Source organism: Lithobates pipiens, unplaced genomic scaffold, assembly GCF_037356315.1.
Source record: "Lithobates pipiens isolate NorthernLeopardFrog02 unplaced genomic scaffold, aLitPip1_a1.2 Scaffold_22, whole genome shotgun sequence".
NCBI classification, from domain to species: domain Eukaryota; kingdom Metazoa; phylum Chordata; class Amphibia; order Anura; family Ranidae; genus Lithobates; species Lithobates pipiens.
In genome coordinates, this window is record NW_027507784.1 from 16887079 (window position 1) to 16909596 (window position 22518).

Genomic DNA, 22518 nt, shown 5'->3' on the forward strand with positions numbered 1-22518 from the left:
TTTCCGATCGTGTGTACACAAGTCCATCGCACAAAAGTCCATGCATGCTCTTAATCACGTACGAGCCGGAAGTGCTCGGTCTTGAAAAACTAGCATTCGTAATGGAGATATCACATACATCTTGTACGTCACGACGTTTGTAATTGTTGGCCAACATTTGTGTATGGAGCCAACACCTTTTGAACAAAAATCCACGGCTTTGTTGTCAGAAAGTCTGATCGTGTGTGCGGTGCATACGATTTTCTGTAGATTGTGATATCACAAAATTCATTGAAAATGTAAGAGTTTATACTAGCAAATTCTATGGTCACCTATCCTATACTCTCTAACTCATATCTTCGATCTCTTCCTCTCTTCTAGCATCTTCCCCAACTCTCTAAAACCTAGTGACATAGAAAATTATGAGTGTACAGCTTGTATAACAGTGTAGAATTGCTGTCTCCTCAAACTCAACACAGAGCCATTAATGTCTAAACCGTTGGCAACAAAAGTGAGTACACCCCTAAGTGAAAATGTCCAAATTGGGCCCAAAGTGTCAATATTTTGTGTGGCCATTGGTTTCCAGCACTGCCTTAACCCTCTTGCCCTCTTGGACGTGGAGTTCACCAGAGCTTCACAAGTTGCCACATGTGTGAGATACTGTATGTATATATATATATATATATATATATATATATATATATATATATATATATATATATATATATGTGTGTGTGTGTGTGTGTGTATATATATGTGTATATATATATATATATATATATATATATATATATATACATACAGTATCTCACACAACACTAGTCTTGACATATTTATTAGACATGTGCAAAAGGAAAAGAAAATTGTTTAGTTTCGTCTCGTTTTAATTCGTTAATTCATTCATTTCGTTTAGTTATATTCGTTAACTTCCTTAAATTCGTTTTCGGATTTCGTTTATTTTTCTACCGAATTCGAAAAATCGGCCACATTCGAAAATATTTCAACCAAATTCGAAAATATTTCTACTGGATTCGAAATGATTTCAACATGATTCGACATTATTTCAACCGCATTCGAAAATATTTTGTGACCCGAATTTAGGGCCATGTATCTCGGGGTCACTTTGTGCTAGAAACTCCAAATTTGGATATGTTGTAGTGCTAGTACTATTGTGTTTGTATACCATATTTGGGGTTTCTAGCTATAAGTGACCCAGCGATATGTGGCCCCAAAGTTGGGTCGCAAAAATGTCATTCTCTGCTGCAGAAAAGTACTTAATGCCTTTATCTAATGGACATATTGCCTATATCTATTGGACTATAAGATTTACTTTGAGCTGGCCTTTTGTTTCATTAGATCTTTAAAGAATTACCGAATTCATTCAAATTCATTCGTTATATTTCTTTCGTATTCGTTGTTATTCATTATTTTTTTATTTGGACATTCGGATGCATCCGAATGTCCGAACGATGCAAAATTCGGCTGAATTTCGTTTCGTTGCGAAACGAATTGCACAAGCCTAATATTTATAGAGAAAGAAAACTATTCCTCTTTACTGCAGCACAGATCAAATCTCAAAAGTGAATACAGTAAAACCTTGGACTGCGAGCATAATTCATTCCAAAGCACTTGTATATCAAAGCAAGTTTCCCCATAAGAAATAACAGAAACTCAAATGATTCGTTCCATAACCATTTATTCATAAGTCCTTTCGGTCTATAGTCCATATAAAAAGATTATAGCGATGTGATAGGTTGTGTGACCATAAAATGTCCATCCACAAATGGAAGCCTCCACAAGGGGATTAGAAGCAAAAATCCAGCAGGAGCTCCAGAATATAAAAGAGAAGAGAGGCGCCTCTAAGTGTAGCAATAAGTTTCTAAATGTTGTACCTTCATTAACTGTAACCATATTGCTACACTTAGACTGCTTTCACACTGAGGCACATTGCAGGTACTAAAGTGCTAAAAATAGCGCCTGCAAATGCCCTGAAACAGCCGCTGCTGTGTCTCCAGTGTGAAAGCCCCGAGGGCTTTCCCACTGGAGCGGTGCGCTTGCAGGGCGGTCAAAAAAGTCCTGCAAGCCACATCTTTGGAGCGCTGTAGGAGCAGTGTATTTACCGCTCCTGAAGCGCCCCTTCCAACTGAAAACAATGGGGCAGTGCTTTGTGGGCAGTTTTCACCCTTTTTCGGCTGCAAGTGGGGGTTAAAACTGCCCCATTAGTGGCTGAATAGCGCTGCTAAAACAACGGTAAAGTGCCGATAAATATACCACCGCGTATCCGCCAATGCCCGCAACGCCCCAGTGTGAAAGTAGCCTTAGAGGAGCCTCTTTTCTCTTTTATACTCAGTTGTGATATGACGCTACTTGTATATCAAGTCAAAATGTATTAAAAAAAATTGCCTGTCTTGCAAAACGCTCTCAAACCCGCTAGCGGCTGAATAGAGCAGCTAAAATGAAGGTAAAGCGTCGCTAAATATAGCGCCGCTTAGCCGCCAGCGCCCACAACACCCCAGTGTGAAAGTAGCCTTAGAGGTGCCTCTTTTTCTCTTTTATACTCCGTTGTGATATGACGCTACTTGTATATCAAGTCAAAATGTATTAAAACAATTTGCTTGTCTTGCAAAACGCTCTCAAACCAAGTTACTCTCAATCCAAGGTTTTACTGTATTTAGTCAAATCAACATCATGTTTTCTTTTTTACATTGTAACATAAAGCAACCAACATTTGAATGAGGTGACACAAATGATTTGAATCTGCAACATACAATTTGCTTGGAGATGTCATGACATGTGAAAGAAAAATTACGAAACTTGAGGCTGTGATCAGTACTTTATTGAACTACAATAAGAGGCTTTAAGTTAGGTCAACGTCATAACGTCATATTTGTTTAATTTTAAATTTTATATAATTAATATATATATATATATATATATATATATATATATATATATATATATATATGTATATATATATATATATCATTTGTTGTCTTCAATGTTATGGTAACTGCTTGACATTTCTGTTCATTTTAACGTGCATTGTCTTTAGCATATAAAAACTAAAATCAAATGTTCCCAGAATCAAAGGCCATGTGTCCAAGTATCCAGGACAAAGATTCTGCAATTACTCATGATTTTGTTTAGTTTGTGATTCTGAGATTTGGATGTACCGAGTCTCCGAATCGCAATAGAAACAAATTTCAAAAATCTAAATTAAATCATAATGAAAACAACACATTCATTCATATTTATTTGTATCATTTGGATGATGTGATGCGATAGTCTGTGCCTTTTGTTAATGTTTGAAAGATACAAAATAACAACACAATATAACAAATGATTCGAATGGATATGGATTTGGATTTGGATCTATTTTGTTTTTATTTTGCATTTGCAATTGTCATTATTATAAAACATGCTTTACATATAAAATTGAGACATAATGCAACAAAAACAGTTAAGCCCCGTACACACGATTGGATTATTCGCCAAACAAAACTGTAGAATTTTGTCCAAAGGGCGTTGGCCCAAACTTGTCTTGCATACACACAGCCACACAATTGTTAGCCAACAATTCCGAATGTAGTGATGTATTACGTTGTTTTTTGGCTCTTTAGCGCCACCCTTTGGACTACTTCTGTTAATTTCGTGTTAGTAGAAGTTTGGTGAGTGTTGATTTGCGCTTTTTCATTTCACGCTTTTCAGTTCATTTCTGAACGGCTGTTCGTCAAACAGACATGTTGCGGAATCGGAGGAGATAAAGTCTGATTTATTATTGGCCTTGGAGTCATTGCTTTGACATTTTTTTTTTGGTTGAATAATAATTTGATTTTGAACATTTTCTATATTCTTGGATGCATAGACTGCAGTTTTTGGTTAAGTTCTATTGGCAGATAGCATGTCTAATTTTATTTGTTTTCTTTTTGAATGCACAATAAAAAACATTGTGGAGAACAATACTTGGCTATGTGTTTTACTTCAAAATGACAGTTTGGGAGTAGGCAGTTACATTTTGAAAAATACAATGTAAAATTAACAAGGGACACCAACATAGTGTGCAGATGAAAGGGAATAACATGACTGTATCCATGGGAGTATAGGTGCACGGGTTGAAGTAAGTGAAGAAAATTAAAAATGTTGTGTGTGTAGATAGTGATGAACAGGGGGGAATAGCAGAGTTGCCCAAGAACAATAGTGTGAATCAGAAAAAGGAAAGAGTTTTTTTACCTAAATATCGCTCCAAAGACAACACCAGCAAACCAAGAGGCTGGTGTGTACAGACCCCATGCAGAGACCAGCAGCAACACACAGCTGGCTCAGAGTGGGGTTTAAGTATGCCGCCAACGCCACGCACGTGAGATGCAAGGGGAGGGGCCACACCTAACCTGGATAGACAACCAGAGACAGGTGTGCCGTGCCCTCCCAATGGAAACACGGAGATGGAAAGTACCATAACGTCGGCGCGATGACGTCAGAGACTGACATCACACGCACGACGTAGGATGCGTGGCGCCGATGTGCAAAGTGGAATCCACCCGAACATCCCGATCAAAAGTGAAAGGGGAGGAGGGGAGGATCCGCTGGCGCATCGCAGTTCCCACAAGGAAGCAAAAGAGCCCAGCAACGCCCAAACGCCCAACCGCCCTACACAAAACAAAACCGGCCGGCCAGTTAGCGTGCAATGGACCCTAGTAGCTAAACATCCATGTGGGGCACCTGTACAGTGTCGGTAAATGCTGACAATCTACATAGTGAAATAGAAATTTGTAGGTACACAGAACAAAAATTCTGGAAGTATCAACAATAAATATATAGACATACCTCATACAGGGAGAGTAGGGGAACACTACCAATCCCAAATATCCAAATGCTTCCATACCGATATATATGCAAGTAGGGAGGAGGGGGTTGGGACTTTAGATGAAGCCTGGATATGTATCCAGGCTTCATCTAAAGTCCCAAACCCCCCCTACTTGTTCTAAGGGGTGTGACTGTTACTCAGCTCTGCCAGCACAGAGTATTGCTGTCACGTACCTGATGGTAGAGCCCGGAATGCAGGGAGCAGCCTCTCGTATACCACAGACTCGGAAACCCCTGGTAGAGCTGACAGGGGCTCGAGAGTACAAAGGGGAACAAGTGTCTTCTGAATAGTTGATGTAGAGGGAAGGAAACAGCAGACAGCAGGGAGTTGTCTTGTAGTTCCTCAGCAGGATGCAGACAGCAAGCAGGATACAGCAGACAGCAGGAAGGTGTCTTGTAGTCCAGCAGCAGGATGCAGACAGCAGGCAGGACACAGCAGACTGCAGGGTGGTGTCTTGTTATCCAAACAGTAGTCAGAGTCCAAGCCGGGAATCAGGGCAGGCAGCAAGCAGAGGTGTCAGGAACAAGCCGAGTCAGATACGGATCAGAAAAATCAAGTAACAGGTAGCAGGGGTCTCAGGAAACGCTGTAGACCAGACAGCAAGACAGCAAGGCATCAGTCTTCTTTAAATAGCATATCTTGGTGCCAAGTGCTGTCACAAGGGGCGCATGCTCGTTCCCGCGCGTGCCTGTGTGCACATTCCCACATGCGCCTGTGCGCCATTGCACATGTGCATGCACAAAACAGCTTTCTTGCGCACAGGCATTCTTCTGACACCCAGATTGCTTGAATGTTTGCTGGAAAGCCTTCCCTGACAACTGACAGAAACATTTCCATTGGGGGTAGTAGCTTGTTTGTGTGCGTGCTAGTATGGATGAGCCCGATGTTCGAGTCAAACGATATGCGGTGTTCGCTGCAAATTTAAAAGCTGCCGGAACACCATTAAAGTCTATGGCACATTGACATGAAAAATCAAAAGTTCTTATTTTAAAGGCTTATATGCAAGTTATTGTCATAAAAAGTGTTTGGGGACCCGGGTCCTGCCATAGGGGACATGTATCAATGCAATTGTTTTTTTTAAACTGCATTTTTTCAGGAGCAGTGGTTATTTTAATGCTTAAAGTGAAACAATAAAAATGAAATATTGCTTTAAATATCATGCCTGGGGGGTGTCTATGGTATGCCTGTAAAGTGGCACATTTTCCTGTGTTTAGAACAGTACCACAGCAAAATGACATTTCTAAAGGAAAAATTGTCATTTAAAACTGATTGTGGCTATAATCAATTGTCGGGTCTCGGCAAAATAGATATAACTCATTGAAAAAAAGAGCATGGGATCCCCCCCGTCCATTACCAGGCCCTTTGGGTCTGGTATGAATATTAAGGGAAATCCTGAACCAATTTTTTTTTTTTTAATTGCATAGGGGTCCCCCTAAAATCCATAACAGGCCCTTTGGGTTGATAGGGACAAGGGCCCCACCCTTCCCTGGTGGTTGTGGGGGTCTGCGGGCAGGGGGCTTACGTGCCCCTACCATTTCACAAAAAAAGTGTCAAAATATTAAAAAAAGACAAGAGACAGCTTGGGACAAGTCCTTTATTAAAAAAAAAAAAAAAAAAAATGTCCCACAATGTCCATTCATCTTCATCTATCACGCTCCGAAAAAAAAAAAAAAAAAGAAGCCGCGACCAAATCGCCTCCATGGGAGGTTCCCGCCATGTGACAGTTCTTATAAAACTGAGGACAGGCCACACGGTGATATAACTGGGTGACCCCACCGCCTCTGACGCCACTGAGACTGGAAAATATCCGAATTAACAAAAACCCGTTTAACAAATTTTTCTAAATATTTGTAAATACGAATACAGTAAAACCTTGAATTGCAAGCATAATTTGTCCTGGAAACATTCTTGTAATCCAAAGCACTTGTATTTCAAAGCGAATTTCCCCATAAGAAATATTGGAAACTCAGATGATTTGTTCCACAACCATTTATTCATAGGTTCTTGAGCTTATAGTCCGTATAAATATATTATGGCAATGTGATAGGTTGTGTAACCGTAAAATGTCCATCCACAAATGGAAGCCTCCACAAGGGGATTAGAAGCACAATCCAGCAGGAGCTACAGAGTATAAAAGAGAAGAGAAGCGCCTCTAAGTGTAGCAATATGTTGCTAAATGTTGCTAACTTCATTAACTGTAACCATATTGCTTCACTTAGAGGTGCCTCTCTTCTCTTTTATACTCAGTTGTGAAATGACACTACTCTTATATCAAGACATCTCTTGTATATCAGGACATTGCATGTATATCAAGTCAACATTTATTTAAGAATTTTGCTTGTCTTACAAAACGCTCTCAAACCAAGTTACTCTCAAACCAGGGTTTTACTGTATTCGAAAATTTTTAATACGTAAATTCGTAAATTTGTAAAATTCTAAATTCGAAAATCTGAAAAATTTAAATTCTGAAATAATAACTTAACTATTACTAACTATTCAATTATAGGTATTGGAATTTCCTTTCAAATGTGGCTGTTAGTGAACGTAACTGAAAGGTTGTTCTTATCTCAGCCCCTCTTTCCTGTGCTCGAGCTGGACTCTGGTGGTCAGTGGAAAAATTCTCTGACCAATCGGGTAGTCAAGACACTATACACAGTGTGTGGATGATCAAGAATACAAAGGTTTATTCCGGCTTCACAGAATAATATGCAATAAACAAAAAGGGGTCGTATAGGGGGAAGGCTCCATGAACAACCAATCACATTCAAGCATTTATGCTATACAATCAATACTAACCTAAAAGTTACTCCTAGTATTTTTGCCTAGAGACAGACTCAGGGTCATAATTCTAAAAATGTTTAACCTCTTGGCTTTAGACCAATGTTCTTAACACACAATATATGTTCCTAACGTCCGGCAACTAAATGTCAACTCTAACCACAGGCGCATCCTGCTCCGCACTTTGTCTTAGCACTTCTGGTAAACTTGCACAAGCTAGCATTAAATGAAAACATTTTCTAAAACAATAAAGAGTAACTCTACATTTCCTTACAATATCTAAAGAGTAACTCTACATTTCCTTACAATATCTAAAGAGTAACTCTACATTTCCTTACAGTAACTAATACAAATTTATTCAAATAAAAAATTAAATTAAATTAATGGAACAAATTACCAATAATAATTAACAATAATACAATTTTATTATTATTATTATTATTATTATTATTATGATTATTATTAATAATATTTATTATTAATTTTGTTGGTTCCGTTATGTATTATTATTATTATTTATTTATTTATTTATTTATTTATTATTTATTCCAGCATTTGTCATTTTGGATAATTCATACTTTGGATTAATTTGTATTCATTACGTTCACTAACAGCCTCATTTGAAGGGAATTTCCAATACCTATAATTTAATAGTTAGTTATTATTAGTTAGTTATTCTTTCTAATTTTCCTATTAATTTTCGGATTTTCTAATTTAAGAATTTTAAGAATTTTTGAATTCATGAATTTGCTAATTTACTAATTTACAAATTTTATAATTTATGGATTTATAAAATTATGAAATTTACGATTTACGATCATAACGAGTGACCCGAAAAACAAAAAAAACAAAACAAACAAAAACGCATGAAATTAAAACTAACACATTTTTGAGCAGCGCACATGTCTACAAGGGAAAGTAATTTTAATAAAAGATAATGATGTTCAATTATAACATACTGGACAGACCCTATAGCAAGACCTTAGCGTGGCAATGTTAAATATTTAACACACTCAGGCGGAGAAAACAAACTGAGAATTTGCATCCCCGACTGTTTTAGACACTCCTATTAAGGAGCAGAGAGCAGAAACGAGAACACTTTGTATTTGCGACTCAACAGACTGGAGATCTTTCTGAAAGACTTTCATCACCATGGAGGGATCTTTGCAGATTTATACTTTTCCAGTCAGCCTAGGTGCATCAGGGATCATCCTAAACATCCTAATATTGACTATTTATCTCAGAGGTTGGTACAATTGAAAACATCCCACAGCCTGCGATCTGATCCTGTCTGCTATGACATTCACTAATGTGCTTTTTCAGTGCATAATGATTGCTGATAGTCTCATATTTTATGTAAAGTCACACACAACGATCCCAAAAGGATTTTATTCATATGATTTTCTAATGTTTTTTTTTCTCATGGACACAAGTTTTTGGCAAACCGCTCTCCTCTCAACCTTTTACTGCGTAAAACTGTTTGACTCTTCCCACCATTTGTTCCAGTGGATGAAAAAGATTCAATCAACTTCTACAAATCTGCTTTTGTTGGTGCCGACGGTTTCTTGTTTTCTAATAAGCCTTCCTTTTATTTGGACCATTCATTTTCACGGTCCGATGAATGTAACAGAACCTATAAGAGACAGCGATTATAGTCTTGTTTTTAGTGACCTCTTTAATCTCTTGAACGTGGTGTTGGGTTGCTGTTTGCCCTTTACTTTGACTTTCGCCTGTATCACGCTCAGCGTAGGATCGCTTCTGAAACACGCCTGGAACATAAGGAGGAACGCTCTTCAGATCAGATCTCCTCCGCAGATTGGCGGTCTACTGCGGGCAGCCGGCACCATGGTGTCTTGTGCATTGCTGGACTTAATTTGTTGTGTCAGTGTTGTTGTTGAGGTTTTAGAAAAAATTAAAGTAGGAGATGTTGCGGACACAATTAGGTGGGCACTTATAGCACTATATCCTACAGCTCGTTCCGTTGTTCTAATATTTGGCAACCCTCAGTTAAAAAAACAGCTGGGAGAAATGTGTGTGTTTCCGCTTGTCCTGGTGAAATCTTATTGCTAAAATAAGAAAAATTTATTTCCAACACACGCTGACAACATTCTGCTGGGACTTTGATAGTGAAGGGACTGGCACATTAGAAAACCCTTGTTAGAAGCCTTCCCTGCTTAACATACCAACATACAGTATGTATGAATGTGTTTGGATTTTTAATAGAATAGTTGATATATTTTTTATTTGTTCTAGATTGGGAAAAGTAAAATACATAGATTGCATAGTCTACGTAAAAACGTATATAGGTTTGTTTTCTGTACATCTGTATTGAGCAACATGTGGTGTTTTACAACTAGTCATGAATTAGCTAACACCCCTCCTCCCAGTTTGTGAGAGGCTAATGCCGCGTACACACGATCGGATTTTCCAACGGGAAATGTTGGATGTGAGCTTGTTGGCGGAAAGTCCCACCACATGTTCCATCGGACATTTGTTGTCGGACTTTCTGCCAACAAATGTTGGCTAGCAGGTTCTCAAATTTTTCCGCCAACAAATGTTTGTTGTCGGACTTTCCGATCGTGTGTACACAAGTCCATCACACAAAAGTCCATGCATGCTCGTAATCACGTACGAGCCGGAAGCGCTCGGTCTTGAAAAACTAGCATTCGTAATGGAGATATCACATACATATTGTACGTCACTACGTTTGTAATTGTTGGCCAACATTTGTGTATGGAGCCAACACCCTTTGAACAAAAAATCCACAGTTTTGTTGTCAGAAAGTCTGATCGTGTGTGCGGTGCATACGATTTTCTGTAGATTGTGATATCACTATTGAAAATGTAAGAGTTTATACTAGCAAATTCTATGGTCACCTATCCTATACTCTCTAACTCATATCTTCGATCTCTTCCTCTCTTCTAGCATCTTCCCCAACTCTCTAAAACCTAGTGACATAGAAAATTATGAGTGTACAGCTTGTATAACAGTGTAGAATTGCTGTCTCCTCAAACTCAACACAGAGCCATTAATGTCTAAACCGTTGGCAACAAAAGTGAGTACACCCCTAAGTGAAAATGTCCAAATTGGGCCCAAAGTGTCAATATTTTGTGTGGCCATTGGTTTCCAGCACTGCCTTAACCCTCTTGCCCTCTTGGACGTGGAGTTCACCAGAGCTTCACAAGTTGCCACATATGTGAGATACTGTATGTATATATATATATATATATGTGTGTGTGTGTGTGTGTGTATATATATGTATATATATATATATATATATATATATATATATATATACATACAGTATCTCACACAACACTAGTCTTGACATTTATTAGACATGTGCAAAAGGAAAAAAATTTGTTTAGTTTCGTCTCGTTTTAATTTGTTAATTCATTAATTTCGTTTAGTTATATTCGTTAACTTCCTTAAATTCGTTTTTGGATTTCGTTTATTTTTCTACCAAATTCGAAAAATCAGCCACATTCGAAAATATTTCAACCAAATTCGAAAATATTTCTACCGGATTCGAAATGATTTCAACATGATTCGAAAATATTTTGTGACCCGAATTTAGGGCCATGTATCTCGGGGTCACTTTGTGATAGAAACTCCAAATTTGGATATGTTGTAGTGCTAGTACTATTGTGTTTGTATACCATATTTGGGGTTTCTAGCTATAAGTGACCCAGAGATATGTGGCCCCAAATTCGGGTTGCAAAATGTCATTCTCTGCTGCAGAAAAGTACTTAATGCCTTTATCTAATGGACATATTGCCTATATCTATTGGACTATAAGATTTACTTTGAGCTGGCCTTTTGTTTCATTAGATCTTTAAAGAATTACCGAATTAATTCAAATTCATTCAAATTCATTTGTTATATTTCTTTCGTATTCGTTGTTATTCATTATTTTTTTATTCGGACATTTGGATGCATCCGAATGTCCGAAAGATGCAAAATTCGGCAGAATTTCGTTTCGTTAAGAAACGAATTGCACAAGCCTAATATTTATAGAGAAAGAAAACTATTCCTCTTTACTGCAGCACAGATCAAATCTCAAAAGTGAATACAGTAAAACCTTGGACTGCGAGCATAATTCATTCCAAAGCACTTGTATATCAAAGCAAGTTTCCCCATAAGAAATAACAGAAACTCAAATGATTCGTTCCATAACCATTTATTCATAAGTCCTTTCGGTCTATAGTCCATATAAAAAGATTATAGCGATGTGATAGGTTGTGTGACCATAAAATGTTCATCCACAAATGGAAGCCTCCACAAGGGGATTAGAAGCAAAAATCCAGCAGGAGCTCCAGAATATAAAAGAGAAGAGAGGCGCCTCTAAGTGTAGCAATAAGTTTCTAAATGTTGTACCTTCATTAACTGTAACCATATTGCTACACTTAGACTGCTTTCACACTGAGGCACATTGCAGGTACTAAAGTGCTAAAAATAGTGCCTGCAAATGCCCTGAAACAGCCGCTGCTGTGTCTCCAGTGTGAAAGCCCCGAGGGCTTTCCCACTGGAGCGGTGCGCTTGAAGGGCAGTCAAAAAAGTCCTGCAAGCTGCATCTTTGGAGCGCTGTAGGAGCAGTGTATTTACCACTCCTAAAGCGCCCCTTCCAATTGAAAACAATGGGGGGCAGCGCTTTGTGTGTGGTTTTCACCCTTTTCCGGCCGCGAGCAGGGGTTAAAACTGCCCCACTAGTGGCTGAATAGCGCCGCTAAAACAACGGTAAAGTGCCGATAAATATAGCACCGCTTACCCGCCAATGCCCGCAACGCCCCAGTGTGAAAGTAGCCTTAGAGGAGCCTCTTTTCTCTTTTATACTCAGTTGTGATATGACGCTACTTGTATATCAAGTCAAAATGTATTAAAAAAAATTGCCTGTCTTGCAAAACGCTCTCAAACCCGCTAGCGGCTGAATAGAGCAGCTAAAATGAAGGTAAAGCGTCGCTAAATATAGCGCCGCTTAGCCGCCAGCACCCACAACACCCCAGTGTGAAAGTAGCCTTAGAGGTGCCTCTTTTTCTCTTTTATACACAGTTGTGATATGACGCTACTTGTATATCAAGTCAAAATGTATTAAAACAATTTGCTTGTCTTGCAAAACGCTCTCAAACCAAGTTACTCTCAATCCAAGGTTTTACTGTATTTAGTCAAATCAACATCATGTTTTCTTTTTTACATTGTAACATAAAACAACCAACATTTGAATGAGGTGACACAAAATGATTTGAATCTGCAACATACAATTTGCTTGGAGATGTCATGACATGTGAAAGAAAAATTATGAAACTTGAGGCTGTGATCAGTACTTTATTGAACTACAATAAGAGGCTTTAAGTTAGGTCAACGTCATATTTGTTTAATTTTTAATTTTATATAATTAATATATATATATATATATATATATTTTTTTTTTTTGTTGTCTTCAATGTTATGGTAACTGCTTGACATTTCTGTTCATTTTAACGTGCATTGTCTTTAGCATATAAAAACTAAAATCAAATGTTCCCAGAATCAAAGGCCATGTGTCCAAGTATCCAGGACAAAGATTCTGCAATTACTCATGATTTTGTTTAGTTTGTGATTCTGAGATTTGGATGTACCGAGTCTCCGAATCGCAATAGTAACGAATTTCAAAAATCAAAATTAAATCATAATGAAAACAACACATTCATTCATATTTATTTGTATCATTTGGATGATGTGATGCGATAGTCTGTGCCTTTTGTTAATGTTTGAAAGATACAAAATAACAACACAATATAACAAATGATTCGAATGGATATGGATTTGGATTTGGATCTATTTTGTTTTTTTTTTTGCATTTGCAATTGTCATTATTATAAAACATGCTTTTCATATAAAATTGAGACATAATGCAACAAAAACAGTTAAGCCCCGTACACACGATTGGATTATTCGCCAAACAAAACTGTAGAATTTTGTCCAAAGGGCGTTGGCCCAAACTTGTCTTGCATACACACAGCCACACAATTGTTAGCCAACAATTCCGAATGTAGTGATGTATTACGTTGTTTTTTGGCTCTTTAGCGCCACCCTTTGGACTACTTCTGGTAATTTCGTGTTAGTAGAAGTTTGGTGAGTGTTGATTTGCGCTTTTTCATTTCACGCTTTTCAGTTCATTTCTGAACGGCCGTTCGTCAAACAGACATGTTGCGGAATCGGAGGAGATAAAGTCTGATTTATTATTGGCCTTAGGCCGCGTACACACGGGCGGATTGTCTGCCCAACTAAGTTCGTCAGACAATCCGACAGACAGTCCGTCCAAATTTTGAATGAACGGACTTGACCACACACGATGAACAGACAGTCCGCTGAAAACGTGCGCGATGACATGTACAGCACGTATGACGGGACTAGAAAAACGACGTCCAATACACTGCAATGCAACCTTCGGCCGTGTAAATCCTTTCTGAGCATGCGCCATACTTAGTCCGTCCAACTTGCCTACACATGAGCGGACTGTCCGCTGAAACCAAGTTTGGATGGACAAAACCAAGTTTGGGCGGACAAAATTACGGAAATTCCGAAAGACAAAGTCCGTCAGACTGTCCGCTGAAAAAGCCTGCTGAAGCCCACACATGAGCGGATTGTCCGCTGAAACACGGTTCAGCGGACTAAGTTGGGCAGACAATCCGCCCGTGTGTACGCGGCCTTAGAGTTATTGCTTTGACATTATTTTTTGGTTGAATAATAATTTGATTTTGAACATTTTCTATATTCTTGGATGCATAGACTGCAGTTTTTGGTTAAGTTCTATTGGCAGGTAGCATGTCTAATTTTATTTGTTTTCTTTTTGAATGCACAATAAAAAACATTGTGGAGAACAATACTTGGCTATGTGTTTTACTTCAAAATGACAGTTTGGGAGTAGGCAGTTACATTTTAAAAAATACAATGTAAAATTAACAAGGGACACCAACATAGTGTGCAGATGAAAGGGAATAACATGACTGTATCCATGGGAGTATAGGTGCACGGGTTGAAGTAAGTGAAGAAAATTAAAAATGTAGTGTGTGTAGATAGTGATGAACAGGGGGGAATAGCAGAGTTGCCCAAGAACAATAGTGTGAATCAGAAAAAGGAAAGAGTTTTTTTACCTAAATATCGCTCCAAAGACAACACCAGCAAACCAAGAGGCTGGTGTGTACAGACCCCATGCAGAGACCAGCAGCAACACACAGCTGGCTCAGAGTGGGGTTTAAGTATGTCACCAACGCCACGCACGTGAGACGCAAGGGGAGGGGCCACACCTAACCTGGATAGACAACCAGAGACAGGTGTGCCGTGCCCTCCCAATGGAAACACGGAGATGGAAAGTACCAAAACGTCAACACGATGACGTCAGAGACTGACGTCACACGCGCATCGTAGGATGCGTGGTGCCGATGCGCAAAGTGGAATCCACCCGAACATCCCGATCAAAAGTGAAAGGGGAGGATCCGCTGGCGCATCGCAGTTCCCACAAGGAAGCAAAAGAGCCCAGCAACGCCCAAACGCCCAACCGCCCTACACAAAACAACACCGGCCGGCCAGTGAGTGTGCAATGGACCCTAGTAGCTAAACATCCATGTGGGGCACCTGTACAGTGTCGGTAAATGCTGACAATCTACAGAGTGAAATAGAAATTTGTAGGTACACAGAACTAAAATTCTGGAAGTATCAACAATAAATATATAGACATACCTCACACAGGGAGAGTAGGGGAACACTACCAATCCCAAATATCCAAATGCTTCCATCCTGATATATATGCAAGTAGGGAGGAGGGGGTTGGGACTTTAGATGAAGCCGCGATATGTATCCAATGAAAAAAAACAACACAAAATACTAGCGCTTTAAAAGATACTGGTGTATCCTTTTCAGTTCAGTTTGTATTGTTCATTAAAATAGATTCAAAACAGTTTTTATAAAAGCAAGATGTTTTTAAAAAAGTTATCTGAGAAAACAGTACTTGGAATTTGCTGAAGATCCAGAAAGGTTGCTTGCTGTCCTTAGAGGATAAGGGATGTATGTGCACAATCACCTGCGGCAGCTGCTTCTTTAGAGTGAAGTCATCTCATGAATAGGATACCAATAAAGGAATATATAGAAGAGCGCCAAATCAGTAAAAAGTGCATTTATTTTATACAATTAATAAAAGTCTCACTTACATCCATAATTATTATTGTCCTCCGTTTGATAGTCAAATCACTGTTCCCTTTCGCTGGTGCTGTTACTGGATGAATCCTCCTCCACAGCGCACTAGGGGAAGCTCTGCTGTGTTCTGTGGTGCACAGAGAATCAGACTGGCTTGCGGACAGCGTGTGACATCAGCTGGGGGGGTACCCAAAAGCACAACGCGTTTCTGAGCTTGCGCAAGCCTCGTTCGGGCATGCGCGCTCCTTTCTCAAGCCCGAACGAGGCTTGCGCAAGCTCAGAAACGCGTTGTGCTTTTGGGTACCCCCCCAGCTGATGTCACACGCTGTCCGCAAGCCAGTCTGATTCTCTGTGCACCACAGAACACAGCAGAGCTTCCCCTAGTGCGCTGTGGAGGAGGATTCATCCAGTAACAGCACCAGCGAAAGGGAACAGTGATTTGACTATCAAACGGAGGACAATAATAATTATGGATGTAAGTGAGACTTTTATTAATTGTATAAAATAAATGCACTTTTTACTGATTTGGCGCTCTTCTATATATTCCTTTATGGATATGTATCCAGGCTTCATCTAAAGTCCCAAACCCCCCCTACTTGTTCTAAGGGGTGTGGCTGTTACTCAGCTCTGCCAGCACAGAGTATTGCTGTCACGTACCTGATGGTAGAGCCCGGAATGCAGGGAGCGGCCTCTCGTATACCACAGACTCGGGAACCCCTGGTAGAGCTGACAGGGGCTCGAGAGTACAAAGGGGAACAAGTGTCTTCTGGATAGTTGATGTAGAGGGATGGAAACAGCAGACAGCAGGGAGTTGTCTTGTAGTTCCTCAGCAGGATGCAGACAGCAAGCAGGATACAGCAGACAGCAGGAAGGTGTCTTGTAGTCCAGCAGCAGGATGCAGACAGCAGGCAGGACACAGCAGACTGCAGGGTGGTGTCTTGTAATCCAAAGAGTAGTCAGAGTCCAAGCCGGGAATCAGGGAAGACAGCAAGCAGAGGTGTCAGGAACAAGCCGAGTCAGATACGGATCAGAAAAATCAAGTAACAGGTAGCAGGGGTCTCAGGAAACGCTGTAGACCAGACAGCAAGACAGCAAGGCATCAGTCTTCTTTAAATAGCATATCTTGGCGCCAAGTGCTGTCACAAGGGGCGCATGCTCGTTCCCGCGCGTGCCTGTGTGCACATTCCCACATGCGCCTGTGCGCCATTGCACATGTGCATGCACAAAACAGCTTTCTTGCGCACAGGCATTCTTCTGACACCCAGATTGCTTGAATGTTTGCTGGAAAGCCTTCCCTGACAACTGACAGAAACATTTCCATTGGGGGTAGTAGCTTGTTTGTGTGCGTGCTAGTATGGATGAGCCCAATGTTCGAGTCAAACGATATTCGGTGTTGGCTGCAAATTTAAAAGCTGCCGGAACACCATTAAAGTCTATGGCACATTAACATGAAAAATCTAAAGTTCTTATTTTCAAGGCTTATATGCAAGTTATTGTCATAAAAAGTGTTTGGGGACCCGGGTCCTGCCCTAGGGGACATGTATCAATGCAATTTTTTTTTAAACTGCATTTTTTCAGGAGCAGTGGTTATTTTAATGCTTAAAGTGAAACAATAAAAATGAAATATTGCTTTAAATATCATGCCTGGGGGGTGTCTATGGTATGCCTGTAAAGTGGCACATTTTCCTGTGTTTAGAACAGTACCACAGCAAAATGACATTTCTAAAGGAAAAATTGTCATTTAAAACTGATTGTGGCTATAATCAATTGTCGGGTCTCGGCAAAATAGATATAACTCATTGAAAAAAAGAGCATGGGATCCCCCCAGTCCATTACCAGGCCCTTTGGGTCTGGTATGAATATTAAGGGAAATCCTGAACCAATTTTTTTTTTTAAATTGCATAGGGGTCCCCCCCTAAAATCCATAACAGGCCCTTCGGGTTGATAGGGACAAGGGCCCCACCCTTCCCTGGTGGTTGTGGGGGTCTGCGGGCAGGGGGCTTACGTGCCCCTACCATTTCACAAAAAAAGTGTCAAAATATTAAAAAAAGACAAGAGACAGCTTGGGACAAGTCCTTTATTAAAAAATACAAAAATAAAAATGTCCCACAATGTCCATTCATCTTCATCTATCACGCTCCGAAAAAATCGCCTCCATGGGAGGTTCCCGCCATGTGACAGTTCTTATAAAACTGAGGGCGGGGGCACACGGTGATGTAACTGGGTGACCCCACCCCCTCTGACACCACTGAGACTGGCAAATATCCGAATTAACAAAAACCCGTTTAACAAATTTTTCTAAATATTTGTAAAAACTAATACAGTAAAACCTTGAATTGCAAGCATAATTTGTCCTGGAAACATTCTTGTAATCCAAAGCAATTGTATTTCAAAGCAAATTTCCCCATAAGAAATATTGGAAACTCAGATGATTTGTTCCACAACCATTTATTCATAGGTTCTTGAGCTTATAGTCCATATAAATATATTATGGCAATGTGATAGGTTGCGTAACTGTAAAATGTCCATCCACAAATGGAAGCTTCCCCAAGGGGATTAGAAGCAAAATCCAGCAGGAGCTACAGAGTATAAAAGAGAAGAGAAGCACCTCTAAGTGTAGCAATATGTTGCTAAATGTTGCTAACTTCATTAACTGTAACCATATTGCTACACTTAGAGGCACCTCTCTTCTCTTTTATACTCAGTTGTAAAATGACACTACTCTTATATCAGGACATCTGAATGAATGAATGAAATACTTGTATAGCGCACAATGCGAACTGAATCGCCTCTAGGCGCTGTGGCGAGCTTTGATCATTTGCTAAAAGAGGAAGGTCTTGAGTTTTTTCCTAAAAGCCAGGTGATTTTCTTCCAGGCGGATGTTGATTGGTAGAGCATTCCATAGCCGAGGCCCTTGGACAGCAAATCTCCAATCCCCCTTGGATTTATACCGGGCTTTGGGCACGAGGAGGAGGTTTTTGTTTGCTGATCTCTTGTATATCAGGACATTGCATGTATATCAAGTCAACATTTATTTAAGAATTTTGCTTGTCTTGCAAAACGCTCTCAAACCAAGTTACTCTCAAACCAGGGTTTTACTGTAGTCGAAAATTTGTAAATTCGTAAATTTGAAAATTTTTAAATTTGTAAAAATTCTAAATTCTCAAATCTGAAAAATCAAAATTCTGAAATAATAACTAATAACTTAACTATTACTAACTATTCGATTATAGGTATTGGAATTTCCTTTCAAATGTGGCTGTTAGTGAACGTAACTGAAAGGTTGTTCTTATCTCAGCCCCTCTTTCCTGTGCTCGAGCTGGACTCTGGTGGTCAATGGAAAAATTCTCTGACCGATCGGGTAGTCAAGACACCATACACAGTGTGTGGATGATCAAGAATACAAAGGTTTATTCCGGCTTCACAGAATAATATGCAATAAACAAAAAGGGGTCGTATAGGGGGAAGGCTCCAGGAACAACCAATCACATTCAAGCATTTATGCTATACAATCAATACTAACCTAAAAGTTACTCCTAGTATTTTTGCCTAGAGACAGACTCAGCGTCATAATTCTAAAAATGTTTAACCTCTTGGCTTTAGACCAATGTTCTTAAGGCTGGGTTCACACCGCTGCGGGGGGAGAACCGGATGTGATTCGCACAGCAAATCACATCCGATCTCCGTAGCGCTGCGAGTTCAGCCATACAGATAGTATGGCTGAACTCGCAGCGGTCCCGCAGCAAACTCGCACGGGACCCTTTTTTGGGTCCGCAACGGAATCGGATCGCATGGGGGTTCACACCATGCGATCCGATTCCTGTGCGAGTCGGCAGATCGCACTGCGATATGCCGACGGATCTGGGGGTGTCATTAACATAACATTGACACCCCCAGCCGTCCGCATAGGGCAGTGTGAACTGCCGGCGGGAGGTGTGCGATGCGGGAAAACGCCGCGGATTCGCGGCGTTCCCGCATCGCAGCAATGTGAACCTAGCCTGACACACAATATATGTTCCTAACATCTGGCAACTAAATGTCAACTCTAACCACAGGCGCATCCTGCTCCGCACTTTGTCTTAGCACTTCTGGTAAACTTACACAAGCTAGCATTAAATGAAAACATTTTCTAAAACAATAAAGAGTAACTCTACATTTCCTTACAATATCTAAAGAGTAACTCTACATTTCCTTACAATATCTAAAGAGTAACTCTACATTTCCTTACAGTAACTAATACAAATTTATTCAAATTAAAAATTAACCGAAATAATGAATGTTGTATCTAAATTAATGGAACAAATTAACAATAATAATTAACAATAATACTATTATTGTTATTTATTATTATTATTATTATTATTATTATTATTATTATTATTAATAATATTTATTATTAATTTTGTTGGTTCCGTTATGTATTATTATTATTTATTTATTTATTTATTTATTATTTATTCCAGCATTCGTCATTTTGGATAATTCATACTTTGGATTAATTTGTATTCGTTACGTTCACTAACAGCCTCATTTGAAGGGAATTTCCAATACCTATAATTTAATAGTTAGTTATTATTAGTTAGTTATTCTTTCTAATTTTCCTATTAATTTTCGGATTTTCTAATGTAAGAATTTTAAGAATTTTTGAATTCATGAATTTGCTAATTTACTAATTTACAAATTTTATAATTTATGGATTTATAAAATTATGAAATTTACGATTTACGATCATAACGAGTGACCCGAAAAACAAAAAAAAACAAAACAAACAAAAACGCATGAAATTAAAACTAACACATTTTTGAGCAGCGCACATGTCTACAAGGGAAAGTAATTTTAATAAAAGATAATGATGTTCAATTATAACATACTGGACAGACCTTATAGCAAGACCTTAGCGTGGTAATGTTAAATATTTAACACACTCAGGCGGAGAAAACAAACTGAGAATTTGCATCCCCGGCTGTTTTAGACACTCCTATTAAGGAGCAGAGAGCAGAAACGAGAACACTTTGTATTTGCGACTCAACAGACTGGAGATCTTTCTGAAAGACTTTCATCACCATGGAGGGATCTTTGCAGATTTATACTTTTCCAGTCAGCCTAGGTGCATCAGGGATCATCCTAAACATCCTAATATTGACTATTTATCTCAGAGGTTGGTACAATGGAAAACATCCCACAGCCTGCGATCTGATCCTGTCTGCTATGACATTCACTAATGTGCTTTTTCAGTGCATAATGATTGCTGATAGTCTCATATTTTATGTAAAGTCACACACAACGATCCCAAAAGGATTTTATTCATATGATTTTCTAATGTTTTTTTTTCTCATGGACACAAGTTTTTGGCAAACCGCTCTCCTCTCAACCTTTTACTGCGTAAAACTGTTTGACTCTTCCCACCATTTATTCCAGTGGATGAAAAAGATTCTATCAACTTCTACAAATCTGCTTTTGTTGGTGCCGGCGGTTTCTTGTTTTCTAATAAGCCTTCCTTTTATTTGGACCATTCATTTTCACGGTCCGATGAATGTAACAGAACCTATAAGAGACAGCGATTATAGTCTTGTTTTTAGTGACCTCTTTAATCTCTTGAACGTGGCGTTTGGTTGCTGTTTGCCCTTTACTTTGACGTTTGCCTGTATCACGCTCAGCGTAGGATCGCTTCTGAAACACGCCTGGAACATAAGGAGGAACGCTCTTCAGATCAGATCTCCTCCGCAGATTGGCGGTCTACTGCGGGCAGCCGGCACCATGGTGTCTTGTGCATTGCTGGACTTAATTTGTTGTGTCAGTGTTGTTGTTGAGGTTTTAGAAAAAATTAAAGTAGGAGATGTTGCGGACACAATTAGGTGGGCACTTACAGCACTATATCCTACAGCTCGTTCCGTTGTTCTAATATTTGGCAACCCTCAGTTTAAAAAACAGCTGCGAGAAATGTGTGTGTTCCGCTTGTCCTGGTGAAATCTCGTTGTCAAAATAAGAAAAATAAATTTCCAACACACGCTGACAACATTCTGCTGGGACTTTGATAGTGAAGGAACTGGCACATTAGAAAACCCTTGTTAGAAGCCTTCCCTGCTTTACATACCAACATACAGTATGTATGAATGTATTTGGATTTTTAATAGAATAGTTGATATATTTTTATTTGCTCTAGATTGGGAAAAGTAAAATACATAGATTGCATAGTCTACGCAAAAACATATACAGGTTTGTTTTTTTCTGTACATCTGTATTGAGCAACATGTGATGTTTTACAATTAGTCATGAATTAGCTAACACCCCTCCTCCCAGATTGTGAGAGGCTAATGCCCCCGTACATACGATCAGATTTTCCAACGGGAAATGTTGGATGTGAGCTTGTTGGCAGAAAGTCCCACGGTGTCTAGGCTCCATCGGGCAGTTGTTGTTGGACTTTCTGCCAACAAATGTTGGCTAGCAGGTTCTCAAATTTTCTGCCAACAAATGTTTGTTGTCGGACTTTCCGATCGTGTGTACACAAGTCCATCGCTCAAAAGTCCACGCATGCTCGTAATGAAGTACGAGCCGGAAGCGATCGGTCTTGTAAAACTAGCGTTTGTAATAGAGATATCACGTACATCTTGTACATCACTACGTTTGTAATTGTTGGCCAACATTTGTGTATGGAGCCAACACCTTTTGAACAAAAAATCCACGGTTTTGTTGTCAGAAAGTCTGATCGTGTGTGTGGGGCATAC

At 39.3% G+C, this 22518-nt stretch overlaps 1 protein-coding gene across 1 annotated transcript; it reads left to right on the forward strand.

Annotated features, from left to right (window-relative positions):
• The first annotated feature begins 21127 nt into the window (after positions 1-21127).
• LOC143925607 (taste receptor type 2 member 40-like) lies at positions 21128-21760 on the forward strand. Its single transcript, XM_077450079.1, has one exon. The coding sequence runs from the start codon at positions 21128-21130 to the stop codon at positions 21758-21760; it is 633 nt and encodes a 210-aa protein (XP_077306205.1).
• The last annotated feature ends 758 nt before the right edge of the window (positions 21761-22518 follow it).